This window comes from Phyllostomus discolor, chromosome 7 (genome assembly GCF_004126475.2).
Source record: "Phyllostomus discolor isolate MPI-MPIP mPhyDis1 chromosome 7, mPhyDis1.pri.v3, whole genome shotgun sequence".
NCBI classification, from domain to species: Eukaryota; Metazoa; Chordata; class Mammalia; order Chiroptera; family Phyllostomidae; genus Phyllostomus; species Phyllostomus discolor.
In genome coordinates, this window is record NC_040909.2 from 125,800,543 (window position 1) to 125,812,821 (window position 12,279).

Consider the following 12,279-nt stretch of genomic DNA (forward strand, 5'->3'; position numbering starts at 1 on the left):
CCCGGCTCATAATTCCTCTCCCGAGCATTCTGAGCAGTCTCCGGCTGGATGCTGACTGCCGAGTTACTCTAATGGAGGGAACATCACAAGGAAGATCCAGCTACTCCTGGGTATGAGTTCTCCTGGAGTCACACCTTCTGAAACACGGATGAGGACAGCAACATGTAGCCAACCACCTGGCACTTCAGAAACAACTTCCAAACTCTTATCTGCACGAACATTCTCTCCTGACACAGTCTCTGTGTCCAACCCTTACACTAAGAAGGATGTTTCGCTTCATAAGAAGGAAAATATAGGGTGTTTGTTGTCCTGTAGAACTAGAGTCAAAACTCAACTCTTGACAGCTCTGGGATTCTATAACTTACCCTCCCAAAGTCTCGTATTTCACTGAGGTGTTGCACATTTGTAGCCAAATATGGAAAACCAGTCTTGACCCAAAGTAGTTGTAGTTATGGTAGTTATAGGGGTAGCGTTTTATTCAAGAAATATTGGTGGGTAGAGGTTATTAAAATTCCATCTCTATTTCATTTGATTGACCTTGAACCTTACTACAAATTATAAACAATCATACTAGATTTTGATTTCTTCCAAGTCTTCCCCAAAACACACACAGGGATTCACACAGGGAAACACCTTAGCACAAGTAACATCTTCAGCACAGCCAGCGTCTCCAGAAATAACAAAATCTACGAAACATTCCGGAGTTGAAAAGAATGACAGAGGAGAGCCCTGTCTAGTCGTATTCACTCTGTACTTTAAAGTTAACAACAACTACTAGTGTTTAAGGCATTTTTCTCATCCAAATGAACTCTTATTGTGTGACGAAGAGCCAAACATATACAGGCGTTAAAATGAGTTTTAATTCCCTTTTTCACAAAGATAATAGTGGATGTCAACCTGACTAAGAAAATACAAAACACTTTTATAGCAATGTAAATACAGAAAGACTAAGATGAAAATAAACAGTGCAATTATTCTCACAGTGGAGATTATACCCGGCTTGTGTGCCAGAATCGCTCGCTATGAGAGATTTTAAATTTCCATTTTGTTCATTCATTCTTTCATCGACTCAATGTGTCAAAGAAATGAGTTTTCATTGCACAGTAAGTTTGCCAAGACATCAAGTACGTGTGAGTCAGAAACAACAGCCATGCAATGAAGATGCAGAACCACATCCCCGGGAATTCCAAGGCTTTAGTAAGCAGTTTAGATCACTATCTTTGAAGATCTTATGTTTTTCCTCTTCATTTTAGTAAAGGACTTGATTCTATAACAGTTTAAGTATTTATAGCAAAATATTTACAGCAAAATATTGCCTAAGGTTCATTTAATAGGCCTTTTTTTGTTACTTCAAATACAACTCCCAGGTTGTTTCACTGCTGTTATGCACAGTTTTTTACACGTGTGTTTTGTATACATGTATGGGTGGTTTTTATGGCCTATGACATTAAGATAGTCACGTATGAATGTTACAAATGGAATGTGTACCGCAGATAATTTATTCTGAAAAAAAAAATCAGCTACCTACAGGTGTGTTTAAAAATGTGGAATAAAAATAACAGAACTTTATATTCTTATAGAACTTTAGGTCTGAAAAATGCCTAAAAGCCTAAATATATAGCCAAAGACATCCAGAAAGGGGAAGCAATTACGCCTAACACACACATGAACTCACACACACACAGGGACTCAGAGTCGTGCAGTTGTACTCCAGTGGAACAGATACCAAGTACTTGAGGGACGGGACTAGATTTATGACTTGGGAACACCATAATGACCTGAAAGAACTCTGATCAAGAAAATGTCTCTTTGCAGCTGAAGAAATGACTCAGGTAGGATCCTTAAGGAATCAGACAAAGATCGAACAGAAAGAGGGAAAGATACCAGAGAGCAGATGCTGAGGTTCCTACATATTCCAAACAAGGAAATGCTTTGCACGCAGCAAGGCAGTGAAATATCATTATTTGTATTTTATGTAATAGTGTTAAAGTCTCTCTTGTGTCATTAAAGGCTATCCCAATAGGCCGTGAACAGACCAAGGTGATGCACTACCAGGATCCCTCCCTAATATTTCCCGTCACTAATGTGAAGATGTATCTAGGAGACTGTTGGTGATACAGCTGACAGAACTAGATGTTTCAGAGAAACCTATTCCCGTCCTAGGGTGAGCACGCAACAAACACCTACGAGGGTCCCTGTCCGGGACAGTGTATGAGATTTGAGTTTCAGTGATATAAAATCGTCTTGAAATAAGACACTTGGGTTCACCTTCAAGCAGAGAATGGACATCCTTTCTTGGTATAAATCACTAACGATAGGGAGGCCAGCTAAGAAAGCTGACTCACCTAGAAGACGCCTCTTATTTTCACGCTCTGAAGTATCAGGCTACTGTTTATGCTGAGTCGTGGGAATGGTTTTGCCACACTGCCACCAGCAAACAAAAAGCAGATTCTTTTTCCCCCAGAAGGAAATATTTTAGTGCCACGAAGAGCCAGAGCTTGAATCAGCAAAAACATGGGAGTCAATTCGAAGTTATCACAATTCCCTGTTTCATCAGTGATTTTTAGAAGAGAAACATCTCCATATATTTGAAAAGTTCAAATCACGAGCCTCTGCACCCCTGGACCCTGGCAATATTCCAATGTTACTGGTTATAATGACACTTTAGTCCAGTAGAGGTTAGATGTCAAACATTTCAAATCACTTCTAGAGTTCGTGAAGGGTTTGTGTACCTTCCACCAACCAAGTCCTGTCTTCAAAGCTGTGTTCATCCAATTACATGTCAAAGAGCCTGTGTGCTCTACGATCAAAGACAGAAGGAGGAGGGGGGAGTGGGCTATGCAGAAAGGGAAGAAGAAAGAAGACGAAGATCTTTCTAAAGAGGGAAAATAAGTAAATAAAATCTTCTACCGGTTTCCTTAACCTTTTACTTAATCAGATTGGAAACAGCACATGTGATAAACAGAACCATGTGTAGGCTAATAACTCAAGGACTGCTCTCGGGAGAAATGGACCCTGAGCCTCTTTACTGCGTGCCGGGCTGCCACGCTCGAGATCTGTTTAGTCTTTAATGCACTTTCCGTCCTTCCCTTGCTGTTACGAGAGACTGCCCCATCTACTGTAATAAATTGCACCGGAGCACTTCCCCCCTTTTCCAATTTCTTCTGATTTTCTGGAATTTCAAAACCAGATAAAAGAGCTTGTGGGGTACAGGCATTATCGTCTCGAATGATTACTTCCGCCCACTGCCATATGACTTACAGGGCCGTGTCCCTGTCCAAAGGACAGAGTTCCCTGCTCCATTGTTTTCGTGTACCCTGCTTTCACCAGTGAGCTGTGAAGTGAACAAATGCCTGATAAAAGCCGAAGCCTTGAGACCCATCCCACGGTTCCGCCATTGCCCCTTCCCTCTGCAGGTTCCAGCCAAGGGCTGCTCCTCCTGCCCGGAGACCAGAGTACTGAGCGCCCCTGAGGCAGAACCACACACAGCCTATTGCCCATCAGCACACTGAAACGCGAGCAAAACATGCACCTTTCTTGGTACAAATCACTGAAGTGCTTTGCTGTCACAAGCTTGTAAAAGTTGACTAATCCACCCAGTATCACTGCACATAAAATAAGAGAATAAGTTAGTACGTTAAGGCTCAAGATGGTTCTTGCATGAACAGCGAGTTCTGATTCGGTCCCTTCCGTCCATCTCTCCCTGCACAGCACACACGCCGACTCTCTGTGTAACTGAGCTACGGGGTAGGTACCAGCTGCTATTATTTATAATTGTGACTTGTAGTCCCTTCATAGAAGTACCCATCTGCACCTTAATGTGTGACCCGTCAGCTACACAACTGGATGTTTGTTTTCCAAAGGGCTTAAAAGTGACTGGGAAAACAATTGGAATGGAATGTGTCTATTACACAACCGGCATCTGTGTACATAGAATAAACCAATACCCTTTGCCAGATGTATATTGAAATCACTTTTGCAGTCCAAAATCTGAATTTTAAAAAATATTGCGCTTACACTATGAAGTAAATAAGTCTCTTCATCACTAAAAAAACAAAATGTTTCTGATTGCTTTCTCCACCAACCCCTTACCTTCTGTAGACCCTTTTACATGAAGGCGTTTGTTGAGTTCATCCAGTTTGTTCTTCATGTTTGAGAACCAGAAAAAGAAAGAGAAAACAAATTAGAAATGTCCTTCTTTCCTGTACCCTTGTCTCCACTTAGCGGCCTGCTACATTCAAAACAAGATCCTAAACCCCATCAATATTGTAAACTCTGTAGAGGAATCACTGTTTTAACTCAGACCAACATCCGCTTCCTAGTGGTTCCTGGTTCTTTAATCTTTCCATGACTTTGTTTCCTTTTCTGAAAACGGAGTAATCATGGTGCCAACCTCTCATGCTGGTAATGATGATTATTTGGGCACATATATGTAAATTAATTAGAACAGTGCCTCAACATTTCAGGGTAATCTCCAGGTACATTAAAGTGATTTATAAACAAATTTATGGAATAACTTTTTCTAAAATTGAAAAGGTAATGACTCAGCAATTCTGAAAAGTAATGGCTCAGCAACTGTATCATTCACTGTATATCCTGGAGACATAGCTAGAATACGTATACAAGAAGACATCTGCACCCTGGCTGGTGTGGCTCAGTGGATTAAGTGCCTGCCTGCAAAACAAATGGTTGCCAGTTCAATTCCCAGTCAGGGCACATGCCTGGGTTGTGGGCCAGGTCCCCAGTTGGGGGTATGCGAGAGGCAACCACACATTGATGTTTCTCTCCCTCTCTTTCTCCCTCACTTCTCCTCTCTCAAGAAATAAATAAAATCTTTAAAAAAAGAAGACATTTGCAATAATGTCTATTGTAGCAGTGTTGGAGGAACTAACAGTTGGAAATTACCAAATGCTCTCAAATGAGAGAATGAATAAAATGACTATGATATATTCTTTCAATTAAATAATAACTATTGAAAGTAAAAGTGGGTGAGCTAAAACTCTATGTATTAACATGCATAAATCTCCAAAAACACGATGATGAACAAAATGAGTTTAGGACACATTTAATTTAAAAAATAATAGCACATAAAAATCATAATATGCAAAACTATGCTATAGGCTATTTTAAGGAACTATACTAAAGGTTAATTAATACATCAGTTAAGACATACAGGTGTCTAGGATAGAAGTCCAGAGCCCCCATGACAAGTGTACACTGTATCCAAGATACGAGTTCCTTAGGAATAGGGAGGAAGAAGCACAATGGCGGGCGGGGAAGGTACTCTCGGAGTTTCCATGGAATCTCTTAAGTTTTCTTTCTCGTGATGTGTGTTTTGAGGCAGTCGTTTTATTAATCCCTGTACTTTTTTGTTATGTGTGGGGGGAGTGTTTTGTTTGTTGGTTTCATTTTTGTGTTCCTTTTTAAGAAAAGGAAGGTAGTCTTTTGGAGAAACCCATAGGCAAAATAAAGACAATCCATCACTCCTCTAACACATCCACAGTGTTTCTTGTTCTCTAGAAGAACGATAATTCAGAAAACAAGATACAACTAATAGATTCCTCTAACACTATCTTTGGAATCCACTTCGGAAACCACTTCCTGTTGACTTTGGCAAAGCAAATTCTCCAGCTGAGGTCTGAGAGTAATTACCCTCATTGGCCCTAGACAGGAGCAAAAGTAAGGACAAGAAAGGGAGGTGGGGATGAAGGGCAAACTGAATTTCTCCGGTGGTGAGCTTCCCAAACCGTGGTTCCCAGGCCCCTAATAATTCTGGAAGGTAGCAATGATAGGGAATGGGGATGGGACACTAGGAGAACTATTTTACATTTCTTAAAGGTATAATAGAACAATCACAGCTTTACCCATAACAAAACCACACATGCACAAATAATCTATTCCTTTGCTTTGTGTTGGAATCATACCAACTCAGTGTGGTAATACCATTATTTCTTGTGGTCAGAAGCACTGATTGGCAACTATAAAGGTCTTTGATGAACAAATTATTGCTTAACACAAGTAGTTTGTTTGGAATTCAAAACTGCGCAAACAGCATGTGCTGGGTGGCCCCTATGTGCACCACCCCCACCCCCACCCGTGCCATCCCCTTCCCTACTCACTCTGGGCCCTGAGCAACTGACCTCTCAGAACAGCATCAAAATAAGCAAAACCGCCAGCTCGCCCTCGGGCTTCCCGTAGGGTTTCACCAATAGGAGGCACCAGCAGGAAAGGAAAGGAAAGACAACTGGGGTGTGTACTCCTCCAGCTTCCTCCCAACAAGGTGATGGGGTATTGGCTGGACCTATCTACCACATTGCACAGGTCCTTCCTACACACCTCTCCATTTTCTCATAGCCGCTCCCTCCCGTCATTGTTTAGGCTCAGGACCGGCCCCTGTGTAGCCCCATGGTGTACCACCATCCTTCCGTGACATCCTCCTACCCTGCTCGGCCTGTATTGATAGTCCTCTCATTAAACATGACGGAAACAGTCCCTTTCAACTCTCTTTAAAAACCCCTCCTGCATGGACCATCTGTTTCCTATTGGGACCCTGACTGATAAACACACGACCCAGGGTGAAAAAAAGAGTCTTTGGCTGGGAATTCTGAACCCACAAAACAGCATCACAAATTCTGCTTTCTGCCCATCCATTTCTACACCTGCGCTATCCACCATGGTAGCCACAAGCCACAGACAGGTCTTTCCACATAAATGATGACATTAGACAACATTAAAAACTCAATTCCGAGTGCTCAAAAGCCACATCTGGCCAGTGGTTACCATTCTGGATGGCACAGATACCTACCACTCACAGATCACAGGAAGTTCCAGAGGGCGGCACTGCTTTATACCCAACAACCTCCTCCAGGAAAAACGTAAAGATTCTTTTTACCTTTGGCTCTACCTTATCATCACAGGTGCAGCCCAGGTCGAAATCAGACTGCAGGTACATGATCCCTGGGTAACTGGGCCTGGTGACTTCCTCGGGCATGGTGGGCCTGAAGGTGTTTGTACGCAGCAGGTGATTCAGACTTCCGTGCGTCCCGTTGTTAGGAGCCGGCTTCAATCCCAGGAGATCTGATGAGAAGAAAAAGATGCTACGTGGTTCGTAAATATTTTTTGATAAGATTATGTCGAGAGCCAAAAGCATTCACCTTCTAAGGGTCTGAAAACTCTGAACACAACCCAGAACCGGATAAAACCAACTTCATAGAGGAGGCACACTCCCTTCTCACTCCCTGAAGCATTCCAGCCTGACCACGTCTCACCACGGCTTTCGGAAGCAGCGCGGGCATTGCTTGCTCAGGGAGAGACAGACCCACAGAGGAAAAAAAGGAAGGAACCCAAAGGCTATCGGTGTCATGCCTTTCTGCACCTCTGTGAAACTGTGGAACCCAAACTTTGAAATGAGCCTTATAGTCAATAAATAACCTCTGGCCTGCCCTCCAATGCACTCCGCAGAAATATGGGGACAAGAGGAAGCTTTGGCCCTGTGCCTCGAGGTGCCGCTGTGAAATGAACAGGCTGATTTCATAGCCAGTGAACGGTTGCCAAGCAGGCGCACAGTGCCTTGCCTAAGCCGAGAGGCAGGGCAGGGGAGAGCTAGCAGCCAAGATGGGAAAAGAACCCAGGAGACCCGACTTTCAGACTCCCCCTCTAACCACCAGACTGGCACTCCCTGACTAAATAGGAAAAGTTGTCCTCATTCAGCAACGAGAAGTTCAAGGAAGAAAAATAATTAGGAGCACATAAATAGCTGGCCGGGATGCAAGCTGGCAACATTTGAACAGGACTGCAAGACGAGAGATGGAGGTGGGAGAAAGCTCTGTGCCGGACTCTTGCTTCACCGGGTCTCTGACCGGTGGTGTCAAACTGCAGTGCGATGTTGGATCAGCCCAAGGCTGCCAACAGCAACACTGTGAAAACTCCTCATTAGTCAACTGGTGGAGGAAGACAAAGAATCCATAGAAGGGAATGATATTCTGTTCTTCAAACCGATCGGCAAGTTACAATATTTTTTTTTTTTTGCAGGGGGATGAGGCGGTCCCAGAAAAAAGACACCTCATTTCTTTCTCTGACATGGAGGAAGTTCCTATGTTAAGTCAAGATCAGTGTTTTATTGGTGTTGATTAATAAGTGACTTACCGCACATAACATTGTAAAGTTCAATGTTTTCAAATGGAGGCACCTTGGTCTTGTACTTAAATGTTGGGCCATAACCTACGAAAACAGTCTTCCAAAGACAAGAAAACGTAAACGGTTAGGCATTGCTGATATTCTGTATGTCCTTACCCCTGTTTATGAAGCCGGTGTAACTCCACTCACACCACCACCGCCCACCCCTCCTGGGATCCACGAAAACACGTTCTCAGCCCCTATACCTGCATGCTGTTGACCTTGTTATCAAATCCATGGTCTCCCTGGAAGAAACATTTTCCCGATGGTTTCTTGTAAACATCCAAAGGTTTCCTACATCGAAACAATTGCACAATCAGTCAGGATTTCACGTGAAATCACTGTGATAAAGAGCCAATTTCAGTGCTCGAAGAATCTCTAAGAAGTTTCACAAGTGTATTTATTTCTATTTGAATTGCATCAGTCCTGTGGACATGAAAAGATGATGCTGTTCATGTCTCCCAAGTGCCTTTGCTTTGACCATGAGCCCAGGGCAAATGAGGGCCTCTGAACAGAAGCCATGGTGCCCTCCTTGTACCTCGTGCCCGTGTGAAGAAAAGCACCAATCGTAGGCAATGTCCTGTCTGCCCGTGAACTTCAGCTCTGAGATCATAAGGTCCTCCGCTCTAGGGCCACGTTTGCGAGTTCATTTCTATACACCCCTCCCTAGGCTCAGTGCCAAACCCATAGTAGGCACTTTTTAAATACATGATGTTTAGTCAATGAATGGAGATCTGTGTTCTATAAAAATGTTGCATACAACTTGACCTATGATATAAAATAACTGAAGATTATAGCTGAGTGGTAAGCTTAACAGAAACACTGACATATCTAACAAAAGCCCAGCCTCACCCAGATAATTATCTCAATAAGAAATAGAAAATAGCAACCTCTCTCTACACATCAATACCACTTGACTTTCTCTGTGACAAGAAGATGCCTTTTGTTGAAGTGTTATGTAGCACTTTTCCAAAAACTTTCATGTGTATTAATACAAATATTTCCTAAGTACTTATAGCGTACATCACACAGAAGTAAAGTGCTTAGGGAAAGATAAATAAATTAATCATTAGGGTCCTCACCCTTAGGAAAAGTAATTTCAGCTTGAGTGAATAAAATACGCACAAATAATAATCCAACCACGCAGGAGTTTAAAAGATTTACTGCTAATTAAAATCTCTGGCTTTGGTCTATGCTAATTTGCTCAACTATCATCATCCTGCATCTCACTTCCACTCCACAACCAGGGTTACTCCACCCGAACCTGCCAGCTGCACCAAATACACGTTCTCACACAGCAGGGTGCCCGCAGAGGACACACGCGGCCAAGCCGTCTGGCCGTAGCTCTGTGACTTTTCCATGAAGACGCCCCACGTGCTGAGGGATTTCAATAATTTCTGGCCTTCCTGCATCTCCGTCCCTAACCCTACCACATCTGACACTGTGTGCCCCCGACAACAGCAGGACACTTAGGCGTTTGTCGTGCATCTCTCCGTGTGCCCTGTACTGACACAAGTTCCTAGAGCATGGACGTTTTCTCATCATTTTCTCTCCCTGGAAAACTCATTAAAGGGCCAGCTACAGTGCGTGTAGAAGCTGTTTGGTTATCACTACATGTGAATGCTCAACATTTCCTTAAGGAGGAAGTCAGAATAAGAGCAAGTGGGTGCTGGGGGGAGGGAGTACAAGGGGACTAAATGGTAATGGAAAAAATACAATAAAGATTACATTTTTAAGAAGAGTGAGTGGGAAGGGGCTACTGCCAAGACTGGGTGAAAATGGATAAACTTAAAAGATGATCAAACTCTTTGGAAGTGATTAGAGCTTCCAGAGGACACATTCTACCAAAAAGTCAAGAGCAAGAAACAGTCTCTTCAATACTGGAGTCTTTTTGTAGTTCAAAAAAAGATGAAGGGTGATATTTCATGCCACATAAAGCATGCCCACAGTAACAGGTTGTTCAAGATGAACAATGTTTTCTCAACTCCCCTATAAACACGGCTACAGGCTAAGTTTTGTTAACCGAGACCAAAGCAGTTCGGGGTGGTAGAGCAGTGTCCCCGTCACACGTCAGACTTACTCAAGTACGAAGAACAGAGGCTAGGATGTAAATTCAAAAACCGAATAGGAGAGGGACCCAGAGAGACACCGAGATGCCGAGACGCAGGAAATAGAAATGTAATGTCTCAGCGCTAGCTGTGTATCTAATCTACAAAACCTTCAGGAACAGTGAGATTTCCAACCGAGACTCCTTCTTACGACAGCTGAGGACCTTGTAGGCCTGCCAGGTGCCGGAGAGCTGGATCTGAAGATGAGAAACAGGGCCAGCCAACCCCAAGTTACCTTGCAACATGCCACCTGCGCTCCACCAACAAATGGATGTCCTCGATTCTTCTGTTGTTGGCGTAGTGCAAGCGCTTGGGAAGGTGCTGTTTCAAGTAAGGCTTAAAGTGCTGATCTGGTTTTTTACACTGAAATATAAATGGGAATTGGACTTCAGATGGAGTGTCTTCCAGGAAAAAAAAAAAAAAAAAAAGCTTCGATAGTCTCTAGAAAGCTGAAGGAAGTTTTAAGCCAAAGAAAAAGTTGTTACGGAGTAAATGGAATTTGTTACCCCTCTATCAAACAGGTTCAAAGAGGATTAGATAACTTTGGAGATGGGAGGTCAGCGGAGGGGAGTAAGGAATTTTTAAGATAAATTCCTGACTCATGTGACCGTCACTTGGAGCCATTCAGGCCCCGAGGTCTTTCCCAACAGCTTTGAGTCAAGGGGTGGGACGGAGGAAGGAAAGGGAGGAGCACCCTTGTTTGGGCCGCAGTGATTACATCCCCATGTGCTGTTAAGGTCTCCGTCCTGGGCGGGGGAGTGACGGAGCAGGGTGGTGGGCAGATCTGGCTCAGAGAGAGTAAGGATTTGTTTAATCTTGCACGAATACTTTTCATTACTAACGGAAAGATCAAATACGGTCAGTTTGTATCCCTGCCAAGACCATTAGGGAGCTTGCAGCTGTCTCCAGGCCAGGAGTTTTGAAAGCTCTCAGGGGAACAAACATGCAGGATGCAGGGCAATGGGGAAATCACTCCTCCTGCCCCACGGGGGAGGTGAACGCGGGAGGCGAGCGAGTGGAAGCTGCCCCAAGGGCAGAGGCCTGGTGGCTTGCGGTACTCACCGTGAGATTAGCAATGATGGCTTTAGGGTCATCTGTCCAAAGAGAGGAGAAAAATTTCAAAAGAGATGACAATAATCAAGGAAAGAAATCATTTTTTGCAGCAAGAGACTCCATTTTTCCTTTTTTTTTTTTAGTCCCTCTAACAAGGGCCATTACGTTAGTTTTGTTTAAAACGTCTTAAAATTGTGTGTGGGCACTTACTATTTCAGTAAGGGAAAAGCAGTTAAATAAATACGTGGAACAACTCATACAGTAAATATCCCTGCTGGGTCTCAGTCTCCTCTGCTGAGAGCCAACTCCTCCTTCCAGAGCACCGCCAACCGCTATCCGAATTGCTTCTTTCAGTTGCGCCAAAGGGTCCAACGTGGTCCCTCTGGAGACTGGATTTAGTTTATTCGCAGTTTAACATCAGGAACTAAACTGGGCATTTGGGGCTTTTCATGTGACTTCCTCTTTATCTGCGGATCTTTAAACAAGTGGATCTTCTCATCCACTTCAGAATGAATGTCTGCTCCATTGAGTTACATCTTCTGAAGGCGGTTTTGTTTCCCTGGTAATATCACTGGGTCTAATTACATAGGTAGCGGCCCCTTCCAGCCACAGACACGCACATGCACGCACCTCCTCTATTTTCACTACCAGCAAACAAAGGATATTTTAGTCAATGCCCCGAACTAGCTAAAAGCAAAACTATGTAAATGATGGCTGTGTATAAACTGCGGACAAGATTGTATTATCTGAAGGTCCCCTTTGGGGGGACGTGGGGAGAAAGAGGAGATTGTAGGTTGGTTGGACTTTGTTTTGTTTTCAAAAAATTTGCTTTAGTATGTTATTATAGAATCAGCAGAAAAGGACAGTGGAGTTCAGGAGAGATACCAAACTGTCACGATGCAGCCCTCCCTGGAACAGAAGCACCGGGTCACGTCTGTGTCAT

The 12,279-nt window shown here is 43.5% G+C and overlaps 1 protein-coding gene across 5 annotated transcripts in view; it reads right to left on the reverse strand.

The window, feature by feature from the left end:
* The window catches only part of ENPP2 (ectonucleotide pyrophosphatase/phosphodiesterase 2), a 98,007-nt gene that overhangs the window by 16,421 nt on the left and 69,307 nt on the right, over positions 1-12,279 (reverse strand). For all 5 annotated transcript variants that reach the window (XM_036031377.1, XM_036031376.1, XM_028533817.2 and 2 more), the window contains 6 exons: positions 11,346-11,377; positions 10,519-10,646; positions 8,382-8,469; positions 8,146-8,233; positions 6,893-7,077; positions 4,093-4,144 (listed from right to left, as the gene is read on the reverse strand). In XM_036031377.1, coding sequence (XP_035887270.1) covers positions 4,093-4,144; positions 6,893-7,077; positions 8,146-8,233; positions 8,382-8,469; positions 10,519-10,646; positions 11,346-11,377 — 573 coding nt within the window. The remainder of the gene's footprint in view (positions 1-4,092; positions 4,145-6,892; positions 7,078-8,145; positions 8,234-8,381; positions 8,470-10,518; positions 10,647-11,345; positions 11,378-12,279) is intronic.